Source organism: Petromyzon marinus, unplaced genomic scaffold, assembly GCF_048934315.1.
Source record: "Petromyzon marinus isolate PM22_M1 ecotype Great Lakes invasive population unplaced genomic scaffold, UKy_Petmar_22M1.pri1.0 PM_G_Scaffold_10, whole genome shotgun sequence".
NCBI classification, from domain to species: Eukaryota; Metazoa; Chordata; class Hyperoartia; order Petromyzontiformes; family Petromyzontidae; genus Petromyzon; species Petromyzon marinus.
This window is the reverse complement of record NW_027422651.1, coordinates 1,647,380-1,662,606: the sequence shown is the minus strand read 5'-3', so window position 1 is coordinate 1,662,606 and position 15,227 is coordinate 1,647,380. Positions and strand designations below refer to the sequence as shown.

General features: G+C 45.4%; 1 protein-coding gene across 1 annotated transcript in view; it reads right to left on the bottom strand.

The window, feature by feature from the left end:
- Positions 1-9,401, bottom strand: part of LOC142908622 (uncharacterized) — a 77,723-nt gene extending 68,322 nt beyond the window's left edge. Inside the window, exon 1 of the mRNA XM_076059390.1 lies at positions 9,234-9,401. Within this exon, the coding sequence (XP_075915505.1) occupies positions 9,234-9,401 (168 nt within the window). The remainder of the gene's footprint in view (positions 1-9,233) is intronic.
- Between the last annotated feature and the right edge of the window lie 5,826 nt (positions 9,402-15,227).

The window sequence follows — 15,227 nt, the reverse complement described above, 5'->3', positions numbered from 1 at the left end:
CTATCCATTCCCAGTTATGTGTCTATCCATTCCCAGTTGTGTGTCTATCCATTCCCAGTTGTGTGTCTATCCATTCCCAGTTGTGTGTCTATCCATTCCCAGTTGTGTGTCTATCCATTCCCAGTTGTGTGTCTATCCATTCCCAGTTGTGTGTCTATCCATTCCCAGTTGTGTGTCTATCCATTCCTCGTTGTGTGTCCATCCATTTCTTGTTGTGTGTCTATCCATTCCCAGTTGTGTGTCTATCCATTCCCAGTTGTGTGTCTATCCATTCCTTGTTGTGTGTCTATCCATTCCCAGTTGTGTGTCTATCCATTCCCGGTTGTGTGTCCATCCATTCCCAGTTGTGTGTCTATCCATTCCCAGTTGTGTGTCCATCCATTCTCCATTATGTGTCCATACATTCCTGGTTGGGTGTCTATCCATTCCTTGTTGTGTGTCTGTCCATTCCCAGTTGTGTGTCTATCCATTCCCCATTATGTGTCCATCCATTCCTGGTTGTGTGTCTATCCATTCCTTGTTGTGTGTCTGTTCATTCCCAGTTGTGTGTCTATCCATTCCCAGTTGTGTGTCTATCCATTCCCGGTTGTGTGTCCATTCATTCCCAGTTGTGTGTCTATCCATTCCCAGTTGTGTGTCCATCCATTCCCCATTATGTGTCCATCCATTCCTGGTTGTGTGTCTATCCATTCCTTGTTGTGTGTCTGTCCATTCCCAGTTGTGTGTCTATCCATTCCCAGTTGTGTGTCTATCCATTCCCAGTTGTGTGTCTATCCATTCCTTGTTGTGTGTCTATCCATTCCCAGTTGTGTGTCTATCCATTCCCGGTTGTGTGTCCATCCATTCCCAGTTGTGTGTCTATCCATTCCCAGTTGTGTGTCCATCCATTCTCCATTATGTGTCCATACATTCCTGGTTGGGTGTCTATCCATTCCTTGTTGTGTGTCTGTCCATTCCCAGTTGTGTGTCTATCCATTCCCCATTATGTGTCCATCCATTCCTGGTTGTGTGTCTATCCATTCCTTGTTGTGTGTCTGTTCATTCCCAGTTGTGTGTCTATCCATTCCCAGTTGTGTGTCTATCCATTCCCGGTTGTGTGTCCATTCATTCCCAGTTGTGTGTCTATCCATTCCCAGTTGTGTGTCCATCCATTCCCCATTATGTGTCCATCCATTCCTGGTTGTGTGTCTATCCATTCCTTGTTGTGTGTCTGTCCATTCCCAGTTGTGTGTCTATCCATTCCCAGTTGTGTGTCTATCCATTCCCAGTTGTGTGTCTATCCATTCCCAGTTGTGTGTCCATCCATTCCCCATTATGTGTCCATCCATTCCTGGTTGTCTGTCTATCCATTCCCGTTTCTCGACCTACTTCACCGCCAAACAACACAACGTGGCAACTGAACTCCCCTCCACACCGCAACCTCTTTCTCTCTCTCTCCCCACCACCACCACGAGCCTCATCCCTCTAATTCCCAGCTCCCCATCACTACATCCCCTCAGCCCCACCTCCCCATCACTACATCTCCCCAGCACCCCACCCCCCCCCCCCCCCACAACTCACCCCCACAAATAGTACCGCAGCCGCTTTCTCCCATACAGCCAGACCTGCTGCAATGGGAACTCGTGGGGTTACCGCGAGGTCAGGCTGGGTGGCAGAGTAACCTTTCTCAATCCAGAAACGTTTCACTACAAGCTCTATCGGAGGCTGGCTTGGAGAATTTGCGGGCTTCGTGCCACAATATTTACTGCAAAGACGTCTCGAGGAATCATCTCTGGAATGGTTGTACGCACCAACCAGATTGATATTTTGATTTAAAGCTTTCGTGACTGCAGTAATTCGTATTCTTAGCTCTTTCGGTAAAGTCACGTTGAAGGGAAACAATAAAATAATAAAATATATATAAAACAATAAAAATTCTCACGACGTTTCGACCATAACACAAACGATCGTCACCTGATGACGTTTCGACCATAACACAAACGGTCGTCACCTGATGACGACCGTTTGTGTTATGGTCGAAACGTCGTGAGAATTTTTATTGTTTTATATATATTTTATTATTTATTGTTTCCCTTCAACATGACTTTACCGAAAGAGCTAAGAATACAGATTGATATCATTCCAATTTATATCACCTCTGGCACACGGAATAGTGCGAAATGATAAAAATGCGTTGTGTATAAATGGTTTTCAAAATAAAATGTCTAATTCCAGAGATTTGACAGGGTGAACGACGGCGCGTTTGTTCTCATATTTGATCCATTTTTAAAGCGCAATATTACATTCTTTGGACAAGCAGTTCCACCGTATAAACCTGGGATAAAGTCAGAGGTAAATAATATCCTCTATCCCACCCCATCATTGTGGACTCTTCCAAGCTACAAGCAGTGCATCCGTCTTAATCATGATGCAGGGGCTTCGGTACACTGTTTATATTGAGGCAAATCAAAAGTACGGGGAGTTCTGAATCTCTGGCAATTGCATTTTCGAACAGTTTAACCCCTGTGTAGAATAATACAGCCAATTTATTCCGTTGGTTTATTATTATTTTTATTTTGCACACCGTTAAGACAACACACGAGAGCAGGATTGGAGTGCTTTTGGAAAACCGACAACGAAAAGCAACCGTAATCGACGCGTGTCCCCGAAGAAGAAACCATTCAATCGGCGAACGTTGCCCACTACAATGAAGGGCCCTGCCTCACGTGCCGGAGTGAGACGCGTTGCGGCGTCGTCGCAACGACGACGGCACGGGGAAGAGACCTTCGTCTTCTTTGGTTCTTTCGGTAAAGTCACGTAGAATGAGAATAAAATAATAAATTGATAAAATACAATAACACAATAATATTCTCACGACGTTTCGCCCACAACGCAAGCGGCCTTCAGCACTGTCCTACCAGACATTCTCGTCCCCTTCACCTGATGAAGGCCGCATGTGTTGTGGCCGAAACGTCGTGAGAATATTATTGTGTTATTTTATTTTATCAATTTATTATTTTATTCTCATTCTACGTGACTTTACCGAAAGAACCAAAGAAGATGAATCATTGCAGTCACGAAAGCTTTAAATCGAAATTTAAGAGACCTTCAACCCAGCGGTGGATAGACGCCAATGCGTAAACCGCGGCATCGACGGAGCAGGTTGTACGGTCACAGGTTAAATTTCGATTTAAAGCTTTCGTGACTGCAAGGATTCATCTTCTTTGGTTCTTTCGGTAAAGTCACCGCGTAGAATGAGAATAAAATAATAAATTGATAAAATAAAATAACACAGTAATATTCTCACGACGATGAAGGCCGCTTGTGTTGGTTTTATTATTTTATTCTCATTCTATGTGACTTTACCGAAGGTCACAGGTTACTCATCAAGCAGTCTTTTTTGTTTGCACTTTGACTGCTTGTGTTGTGTTTATTGCAGACACGATGCCTTGAATAAAGGTGTCAGTTTTTGTGCCAGTTAAAAGGGTAAAACCTGTTCCTAATGGCAGCGGCCTTTGCAAACAAAAGGGCATTTTGCTACTCTTTGCATGGCAACAAGTTGGGACGCGTCTGGCGGAGTGGGTTAAGTTTTTTTTTTTTAAGCTGCGCCACCGTTCACGCTGCTGCGGGGTCAACTCTCGACCTCTGAACTTCTGAGTCGAAAAGCAGGCCCTTCATAAAACATCGCCATCGCGGCCCGTTCTCGGTTGTAGTTGATGCGGGAAGATCACCGAATCCGTTCAAGAGGCTTCTGACCCATCCTGCCGCATATCGAAGCCACCTATGGAGGCCCGCCACTTCCCCCACAATCCCCCTGGGTCTTTCCACACGGCGTCAGCCACAGAAAAAAACGAGGATTTGCTTCTGCAATTACAAACGGCATGCTCCAAAGTGCTGCCCCCCCCCCCCTTTTATATTGACTCGTGATGTGCAACTATGGAGCAATGGTTAGTTGGCACACTGTGTTATAAACTTGGCGATCCGAGTTCGGATCGCCAGGTCAGCGGTGGTCGGGTGATATATGAAACCAGTCATGGACACGGCCCCCACTTCCTTCACCAACCCGCACTGCCCAGCGTGGTGAAGTATGTTCATGAACAACCACCCTCACGACCGAAACAGTCGTGGGCTGACACAGGTAAAAGATGAATTCGGATTAAGGCTCCGCTATTTGATGTGTCCACAAACGAGACAGACTCGATGAGCATTCGGCAATATTCCTCAGTTGGAGGTTGACCAGCAGCGACCGATTGCCGCTGTGATTGACAAAGAATGCGGTACATTTATTTTGGAGACCTTTCTCAACCCGCTGCTGGACGGAGACATTCCCACTCTCGTGTTCCCTGCTGCACTTACGAACGTGCCTCATCAGTGTTGTACCATGTAAATGCCAGAAGCGTAGACATCTCTGGGACACATGCATCCAATCCATCCACCTTCTTAAACCATTTTCACCGCTGAAGTGTACACCCTAACCTCCCCATACATTTCAGCTCCCTTCAAAGTTTTATTCACCAGAACCATAATCGCACAACGCTGCTATCCCAACGATGCAAGACACTGCTATTGCCGCCATATTGCAATTACCCAGACTGTTTTGCGCAGCTGTGATGCCACTCCACCAAGGATTTGCCAAATTTTGGCCACTGCCACTTACACACAAATTTGAAGCAGTGCTCTATCGACCGTTATTTTAAGACTGTCTACGCCCAAAGTGTACGGGTTAACCTTGAAAGAACATTGTTGGTTATGTTACCATTAAAGCTCCCACATTTCTAATTAAGTAAAAAGAGGCATGAAAAGCACATCAAAACATAACAATTGAGCGTCTAAGAGTCCGTACGGGACCTATCAGCAATGCGGAACATTAATGGGCCCACCACGGAAGTCTTTGATGGAGTGTAAAGATGTTAACCTTTTGCCGAGAAATCTTTTGCGGGTCAACCTTGGCCAACAATCCCCGCAAATGCTGTTGCAAACATGAATTATCCTGGTTATTGGCACACACGCACGTAATCCGCAACGTAAAGTTCTCCTTATTTTAAATACGTTGCAATATTTACTCCCCGAAAAACAATTTGAGAGGATTTTTTTGCTAAGTTGGTTTGGGTTAATGAGTCAACTCCTGCTTGGCGCACTGAGCCGCTGCATGACCTCCACTTCCGCTTTGTAATGAGCGTAAGTACGTGGCTGGAACGCGTAAAAATATATATGATAATAATTACAACAGAGTAACAAAAAAATGTAATTCAAAAAAATTCCAGGATTTGAAATTTATACTTTTTCTGACCTTTTAAATATTCGTGCTCGAGCTAATTAGCACTGCCACGAAAAACCAAGATGACCGATTGGTGGGATTATAAGCTGTGTTGTAATAAGAGCGAACTTTTTCTCTACCCCCTCTTCTTCCACTCCACCCTTTTCAAACGAATTCAATGTCACTGCAGAAGCACTCGAAGCCTGTCTGCAAATAGTAATGGTACCGGGTTACTTTTGTACACAATGTTCCCGCTGTCACCTGCAGCGCAAACACACCTAATATAACTCCATGTTAATAGACACACGGTATGTAACTATGTTCGCAGTACGTAACTGCAGTGCGTTTGTATACACATACACAAACAGCGGGGGAAAAAACGCATCTGCGTAATCACTTACACGAGTTATTTTATTTTTTTACCATCAGAATTGACCCTGAATGCAGGTCAGCTGTAACAAAAAGGCAACCTGTGACCTGCACGGTTGGCGTTATTTATTTACTTAAAAAAAAATGTTCTCTTTAAACATTCGGTGAGCGTGGAGGGAATGGTTAGGGTGGTGGTGTAAGAAATAGCGGTAGTTATTTCGCTCAGCGATGGAAATTGGCGCGAGCACCTTGGCGTTTCCGTGGCAGCATCAAAACCTCACCACTGTGATTTGTCAAAGTGATCCCGGCAGTCTGACTGCGGTTACCATGAAAATGTGGAAACGTGCGCCTCCGATCTGGGACGCAATGACTGCGATGCCGTGGGGAATTCGTGTTTAAAATTTGCAACATCAAACCCCTACTCTCCTCTCTTCCTAGCCCGCCCACCCCCACCTCCACCACAATTCCTTGACTCGCTATTCCCGTGCAAGCCCCCGCATAGCAAATTCCACCAAGTAGGGCGCTGAATCGCAAAATTGCCACAAATTGAGATGCGCCCCTGCAGGTTACAAAAGCAACAAATATTTATGAATACATGGGAATTATTTACTTGGCCGCTATGTCAGTTAAGCGGAGGTTGTTTGAACATACTTCACCACGCTGGTCATTGTGGGTAGGTGAAGAGAAGGGCCTAGCAGCGGTTCAGACATCGAAAGCCACCGATTTTAACTGGGTTTTTTTTACAATATACTAAATATCAGAGCGCTGCACTGCAAATTCTATTGTTTTATTTAACTTCCATGCTCTCACAGCTATGCTTCCTGATTTCAACAACCTGTACTGACCAGTGTGGTGAAGTATGGTCAAACGACCCCACCCACGGCCGACCGAAACATAAAAAAGGTGTGGATTTATTTTCTCGGCTCCGATGCCACCGCCGCCCGAGCACCCCGTCTGAATGAGCATCTGTGGACTCGTTCCGGCGTCTTCGCCGATCTTGAGCTGTGTGTAGGCGAGCTCTCGGCTCACTCGTTCGTCCACTGCACAAAGATCCCCCCCCCCCCCCCCCCCCCCGTATAGCCTTAACAGACAGGTGGGACAAGTGCTGTTAGCGAGCAGCACACGCGAGGGGGTGGGTGGCCAGCACCACACCTGGCCGCTTTAGTCTCTTCAGTGCTGATTTATATACAGTGAGGGAAAAAAGTATTTGATCCCCTGCTGATTTTGTACGTTTGCCCACTGACAAGGAAATGATCAGTCTAAAATTTTAATGGTAGGTTTATTTGAACAGTGAGAGACAGAATAACAACAAAAATCCAGAAAAACGTATGTCAAAAATGTTATAAATTTATTTGCATTTTAATGAGGGAAATAATTATTTGACCCCTCTGCAAAACATGACTTAGTACTTGGTGGCAAAATCCTTGTTGGCAATCAGAGGTCAGACGTTTCTTGTAGTTGGCCACCAGGTTTGCACACATCTCAGGAGGGATTTTGTCCCACTCCTCTTTGCAGATCTTCTCCAAGTCATGAAGGTTTCGAGGCTGACGTTTGGCAACTCAAACCTTCAGCTCCCTCCACAGATTTTCTATGGGATTAAGGTCTGGAGACTGGCTAGGCCACTCCAGAACCTTTGATGTGCTTCTTCTTGAGCCACTCCTTTGTTGCCTTGGCCATGTGTTTTGGGTCCTTGTCATGCTGGAATACCCATCCACGACCCATTTTCAATGCCCTGGCTGAGGGAAGGTTCTCACCCAAAATTTGACGGTACATGGCGCCGTCCATCGTCCCTTTGATGCAGTGAAGTTGTTCTGTCCCCTTAGCAGAAAAACACCCCCAAAGCATGTTTCCACCTCCATGTTTGACGGTGGGGATGGTGTTCTTGGGGTCATAGGCAGTATTCTTCCTCCTCCAAACACAGCGAGTTGAGTTGATGCCAAAGAGCTCTATTTTGGTCTCATCTGACCACAACACTTTCACCCAGTTGTCCTCTGAATCATTCAGATGTTCATTGGCAAACTTCAGACGGGCATGTATATGTGCTTTCTTGAGCAGGGGGACCTTGCGGGCGCTGCAGGATTTCAGTCCTTTACGGCGTAGTGTGTTACCAATTGTTCTCTTGGTGACTATGGTCCCAGCTGCCTTGAGATCATTGACAAGATCCTCCCGTGTAGTTCTGGGCTGATTCCTCACCGTTCTCATGATCATTGCAACTCCACGAAGTATGGTCAAACTAGCCACGCGACTGAAAAGAACGAGAAGGCCTCCATCGTAGCAGTGGATTGACAAAGAGCTTCAAATTATAATTATTACCAATACACTTATATTTATATAACTCCATGTTAATAGAGATACGGGTGAACTCTGGTTATCCGTCTCTCATTTGGGGAATGTTGAGTTTATCCACTTCTAATTTGGGGAATGTGGCATTGCAACACCAAGCCCTGAACAGAGACGGCTAATTTATTGTCACGCACAGCGATGTTAGTGTACAAATTACCGTGAAAAAACACGGCGACAGTCAGAGGAACAGTGGCAACACAAGCCAACAATCTTGTCAGAACTATAAAATTGTACATTTACACGCGATAACAAGTGCATGTTCAACAATCTTGTCAGAACTATAAAATTGTACATTTACACGCGATAACAAGTGCATGTTCAAAACTTTGTGACGTAGGGGTTGGAATTCAAGCATACTTTCATGGTGACACTGCAACACACATGCTAACAGACTATACAATTGTTTAAAATGCAAACGTAATTGCAATACTCAGGCATGTTTTTTTAACAGTTTGAATGTGTCTCAGGGGAAACATTCAAACTGAGGCCATTCGATATCGCAACGAAATCCACGCAAACATTACTGGGATTGAGTAAAATTGCCTTACAATTTCGATTTAAAGCTTTCGTGACTGCAAGGATTCATCTTCTATGGTTCTTTCGGTAAAGTCACGTAGAATGAGAATAAAATAATAAATTAATAAAATATTATTGTGTTATTTTATTTTATCAATTTATTATTTTATTCTCATTCTATGTGACTTTACCGAAAGAACCAAAGAAGATGCCTTAGAATTATTACGTAGAGAACACAATCATCTCCACGCTCGTACTCCAATGTGGGAATCACAGCCTTAGGGCAAAGGTATTGCCTCGGGGATTTTACCACGGGGCCTAGGGGATTTTACCACGGGGCCTAGGGGATTTTACCACGGGGCCTCGGGGATTTTACCGCTGGGCCAAGGGGATTTTACCGCTGGGCCTCGGGGATTTTACCGCTGGGCCAAGGGGATTTTACCGCTGGGCCAAGTGGATTTTACCACGGGGCCAAGGGGATTTTACCACGGGGCCAAGTGGATTTTACCACGGGGCCTCGGGGATTTTACCACTGGGCCTTAGGGATTTTACCACAGGGCCTCGGGGATTTTACCACGGGGCCTAGGGGATTTTACCACGGGGCCTAGGGGATTTTTTGCGCGGTTTCTGCTCCGATGGCAGCCAATGGTATGGGCCCCCGCTCAGGGTGATCCTACATCACTCCCTGAGGGGGACCCTTCGCCGTCTCTCTCTGGGTTCCAGCGCCGCCATCGTGCCAACCGCGGAGCCTTCAACGGAGCCCCCCCACCACCACCGCCGCCGCCGCCGCCGACCCGGCGAAGATGAAGCCCGCGTTGATCGCCGTGCCCGGGGGCTCGGCGCCCGTCAGCGGCGCCGGCTCTTCCGGCGGCGTCCCCAAAGCGTGGGGGGCGCTTCCTGGTCGGGTGAGAGGAGACGCCTCTGCAGACGCCGCCATGGGCGTCCGGACTGGCGGCCACCTTGTACTCGCTCGACTGCCACGGGAGTGTAGCGTGACAACCTCCGTCAGCTGGGCGTCCCGGCCCACCCGAGGCCTCCTCCTCCTCCTCTCACGGAGTCGTGGGCTCTCTCGGACCTGTGGATGGGTGAGTGGGTGAGTGAGTGGGTGAGTGGGTAGGTGAGTGGGTGGGTGAGTGAGTGGGTGAGTGGGTGGGTGAGTGAGTGGGTGAGTGAGTGGTTGGGTGAGTGGGTGAGTGAGTGGTGGTTGAGTGGGTGGGTGAGTGAGTGGTTGAGTGGTTGAGTGGGTGAGTGAGTGGGTGAGTGGTTGAGTGAGTGGGTGAGTGGGTGGGTGAGTGGGTGAGTGGGTGAGTGAGTGGGTGGTTGACTGGGTGAGTGAGTGGGTGATTGTGGGTGTGTGGATAAGTGGGTGGGTGAGTGGATAAGTGGGTGAGTGGTTGAGTGGGTGGTTGACTGGGTGAGTGGGTGGGTGTGTGGATGAGTGGGTGGGTGAGTGAGTGGGTGAGTGGTTGAGTGAGTGGGTGAGTGGTTGAGTGAGTGGGTGAGTGAGTGGTTGACTGGGTGAGTAAGTGGGTGAGTGAGTGGGTGAGTGGGTGAGTGGGTGGGTGAGTGGGTGAGTGAGTGGGTGGTTGACTGGGTGAGTGAGTGGGTGATTGTGGATGTGTGGATAAGTGGGTGGGTGAGTGGATGAGTGGGTGAGTGGTTGAGTGGGTGGTTGACTGGGTGAGTGGGTGGGTGTGTGGATGAGTGGGTGGGTGAGTGAGTGGGTGAGTGGTTGAGTGAGTGGGTGAGTGGTTGAGTGAGTGGGTGAGTGAGTGGTTGACTGGGTGAGTAAGTGGGTGAGTGAGTGAGTGAGTGGGTGAGTGGTTGAGTGAGTGGGTGAGTGGGTGAGTGAGTGGGTGAGTGAGTGGTTGACTGGGTGAGTGAGTGGTTGACTGGGTGAGTGGGTGAGTGAGTGAGTGAGTGGTTGACTGGGTGAGTAAGTGGGTGAGTGGGTGAGTGAGTGGGTGAGTGAGTGGTTGACTGGGTGAGTGAACCAGAGAATCAACCCCCTCCTATGGGGGGAGGGCGTTCCGACGGCGTCTGCAGGCCGCCTCTACCGGTGACTCCACCTGCACACTAGAACATCGGATCATGGTGTAAGTATTTGTACTACAATACACACTGCACCATAGACTCAACACTGCACCATAGACTCAACACTGCACCATAGACTCAACACTGCACCATAGACTCAACATTGCACCATAGACTCAACATTGCACCATAGACTCAACACTACACCATAGACTCAACATTGCACCATAGACTCAACACTACCCATAGACTCAACATTGCACCATAGACTCAACATTGCACCATAGACTCAACATTGCACCATAGACTCAACACTGCCCATAGACTCAACACTGCACCATAAACTCAACATTGCACCATAGACTCAACACTGCACCACAGACTCAACACTGCACCATAGACTCAACACTGCACCATAGACTTAACATTGCACCAAAGACTCAACACTGCACCATAGACTCGACACTGCCCACAGACTCAAAACTACCCATATGCTCAACATTGCCCATAGACTCAAGACCTCACCTCCGATTGAGTTGTAGTGGTAGTAGTAGTAATTGATGAGTAGTTATAGTGGTAGTAGTATTTTTCGTAGATATAGTGGCAGTAGTAGCAGTGGTAGTTGTAGTCGTAGTAGTACCGGTGCTAATGGTTGTAGTAGTACTGGTAGTAGCGGTAGTAGTACCAGTAGTAGTACTGGTAGTAGTAGTACTGGTAGTAGTACTGGTAGTAGTAGTACTGGTAGTAGTAGTAGTACTGGTAGTAGCGGTAGTAGTACCAGTTGTACTGGTAGTAGTAGTAGTTGTAGTACTGGTAGTAGTAGTACTGGTAGTAGTACTGGTAGTAGTAGTACCAGTAGTAGTACTGGTAGTAGTAGTACTGGTAGTAGTTGTAGTACTGGTAGTAGTTGTAGTACTGGTAGTAGTAGTTGTAGTACTGGTAGTAGTACTGGTAGTAGTAGTACTGGTAGTAGTACTAGTAGTAGAAGTACTGGTAGTAGTACTGGTAGTAGTAGTTGTAGTACTGGTAGTAGTAGTAGTACTGGTAGAAGTAGTAGTACTGGTAGTAGTACTGGTAGTAGTAGCAGTGGTAGTAGTAGTACCGGTGCTACTGGTTGTAGTAGTACTGGTAGTAGCGGTAGTAGTACCAGTAGTACTGGTAGTAGTAGTACTGGTAGTAGTACTGGTAGTAGTAGTACTGGTAGTAGTAGCAGTGGTAGTAGTAGACCCGGTGCTACTGGTTGTAGTAGTACTGGCAGTAGCGGTAGTAGTACCAGTAGTAGTACTGGTAGTAGCGGTAGTAGTACCAGTAGTAGTACTGGTAGTAGTAGTACTGGTAGTAGCGGTAGTAGTACTAGTAGTACTGGTAGTAGTAGTACTGGTAGTAGTACTGGTAGTAGTAGTTGTAGTACTGGTAGTAGTAGTACTGGTAGTAGTACTGGTAGTAGTAGCAGTGGTAGTAGTAGTACCGGTGCTACTGGTTGTAGTAGTACTGGTAGTAGCGGTAGTAGTACCAGTAGTACCAGTACTGGTAGCAGTAGTACTGGTAAGTACTGGTAGCAGTAGTACTGGTAGTGGTAATAGTGGTAGTAGTATTAGTAGTACTGGTAGTAGTAGTACTGGTAGTAGTAGTACCGGTGCTACTGGTTGTAGTAGTACTGGTAGTAGCGGTAGTAGTACCAGTAGTAGTACTGGTAGTAGTACTGGTAGTAGTAGCAGTAGTACTGGTAGTAGTACTGGTAGTAGTAGTAGTACTGGTAGTAGTAGCAGTTGGTAGTAGTAGTACCGGTGCTACTGGTTGTAGTAGTACTGGTAGTAGCGGTAGTAGTACCAGTAGTACCAGTACTGGTAGCAGTAGTACTGGTAGTGGTAATAGTGGTAGTAGTACTGGTAGTAGTACTGGTAGTAGTAGTACCGGTGCTACTGGTTGTAGTAGTACTGGTAGTAGCGGTAGTAGTACCAGTAGTAGTACTGGTAGTAGTACTGGTAGTAGTAGCAGTAGTACTGGTAGTAGTAGTACTGGTAGTAGTACTGGTAGTAGTAGCAGTGGTAGTAGTAGTACCGGTGCTACTGGTTGTAGTAGTACTGGTAGTAGCGGTAGTAGTACCAGTAGTACCAGTACTGGTAGCAGTAGTACTGGTAGTGGTAATAGTGGTAGTAGTATTAGTAGTACTGGTAGTAGTAGTACTGGTAGTAGTAGTACCGGTGCTACTGGTTGTAGTAGTACTGGTAGTAGCGGTAGTAGTACCAGTAGTAGTACTGGTAGTAGTACTGGTAGTAGTAGCAGTAGTACTGGTAGTAGTAGTACTGGTAGTAGTGCTGGTAGTAGTAGCAGTGGTAGTAGTAGTACCGGTGCTACTGGTTGTAGTAGTACTGGTAGTAGCGGTAGTAGTACCAGTACTGGTAGCAGTAGTACTGGTAGTGGTAATAGTGGTAGTAGTAGTTGTAGTACTGGTAGTAGTACTGGTAGTAGTAGTACTGGTAGTACAGTAGTAGTACTAGTTGTCGTAGGCCTTGTAGTAGTACCGCTAGTACTAATACCACAACTAGTAGTATTAGTGGTACTACTACTAGTACTAATAGTAGTAGTACCAGTACTAGTAGTACTGGTACTACTACTACTCGTGGTAGTAGTAGTACCAGTACTAGTAGTACTGGTACTACTACTACTCGTGGTACTCGTGGTAGTAGTACCGCTAGTACTAATACAACTAGTAGTATTAGTGGTACTACTACTACTACCAGTACTAGTAGTACTGGTAGTAGTAGTACTGGTACTAGTAGCCGCATCTTCACTGCCCTACTGGAGGTGATCAGTCTGCAGCTGGAGACGTCAACGTGGGCACAGGAGCAGCGCCGCCATTGTGGATCGCGAATCGTGGTTTTTATCGTCGATTCCCTCATGTCGAGTCGATCCGGAAGTGCCGCAGGCATTAAACGTCGATTCTTCGGCTGGTGAATCGTTTAGTAAACGATTCCTTCGACAAGCAATTCCTTTGTTCACGTGACACGCACACCCCCTGATTGGCTCACATCGCCTCCCTCCTCAAAGCCCCCTCAGCACGAGACAGCCCCTCCCCCCCACCCATAGCAGAGTGTATAGTAGTGTATAGTGGTGTAGTGTATAGTAGTGTAGAGTAGTGTATAGTGGTGTAGTGTATAGTAGTGTATAGTCGTGTAGTGTATAGTAGTGTATATTACTATAGTGTATAGTCATGTATAGTAGTGTATAGTGGTGTAGTGTATAGTAGTGTATAGTGTAGTGTATAGTAGTGTATAGTGATGTATAGTGGTGTAGTGTATAGTAGTGTATAGTGGTCTAGTGTATAGCAACGTATAGTGTAGTGTATAGTAGTGTATATTACTATAGTGTATAGTCATGTATAGTAGTGTATAGTAGTGTATAGTGGTGTAGTGTATAGTAGTGTATAGTGTGTATAGTGGTGTATAGTGTAGTGTATTGTTGTGTATAGTGTAGTGTATAGTAGTGTATATTACTATAGTGTATAGTAGTGTAGTGTATAGTGGTGTAGTGTATAGTAGTGTATAGTGGTGTAGTGTATATTACTAGTGTATAGTCATGTATAGTAGTGTATATTACTATAGTGTATAGTAGTGTAGTGTATAGTGGTGTAGTGTATAGTAGTGTATAGTGTAGTGTATATTAATATAGTGTATAGTAGTGTAGTGTATAGTAGTGTATAGTGGGGTAGTGTATAGTAGTGTATATTACTATAGTGTATAGTCATGTATAGTAGTGTATAGTGTAGTGTATAGTGGTGTAGTGTATAGTAGTGTATAGTGTGTATAGTGGTGTTGTGTATAGTAGTGTATAGTGCAGTGTATAGTAGTGTATATTACTATAGTGTATAGTGATGTATAGTGGTGTAGTGTATAGTAGTGTATAGTGTAGTGTATAGCAGTGTATATTACTATAGTGTATAGTGATGTATAATGGTGTAGTGTATAGTAGTGTAGTGTATAGTGGTGTATGGTAGTGTAGTATACAGTATTGTGTGTAGTGTATAGTAGTGTAGCCTATATTACTGTGGTGTATAGCAGGGTATAGTGTAGTGTATAGCAGTGTATATTACTAGTGTATAGTGATGTATAGTAGTGTATAGTGCAGTGTAGTGTATAGTAGTGTATATTACTAGTGTATAGTGATGTATAGTAGTGTATATTGGTGTATGGTAGTGTAGTGTACAGTATTGTGTGTAGTGTATAGTGTAGTGTATAGTAGTGTAGCCTATATTACTGTGTATAGCAGCGTATAGTGTAGTGTATAGCAAGGTATATTCCTATAGTGTATAGTGATGTATAGTAGTGTATAGTGCAGTGTACAGTGTAGTGTATAGTAGTGTAGCCTATATTACTGTGTATAGCAGCGTATAGTGTAGTGTATAGCAGTGTATATTACTATAGTGTATAGTGATGTATAGTAGTGTATAGTGCAGTGTATAGTAGTGTATAGTGCAGTGTATAGTGTATTGTATAGTAGTGTAGCCTATATTACTGTGGTGTATAGCAGCGTATAGTGTAGTGTATAGTAGTGAATATTACTAAAGTGTATAGTGATGTAGAGTAGTGTATAATAGTGTAGTGCATAGTGGTGTATGGTAGTGTAATGTACAGTATTGTGTGTAGTGTATAGTAGTGTAATGTATAGTAGTGATGTGTATAGTAGTATAGTGTATAGTCGGGTAAAGCATAGTGCCGTGTGTAGTGTA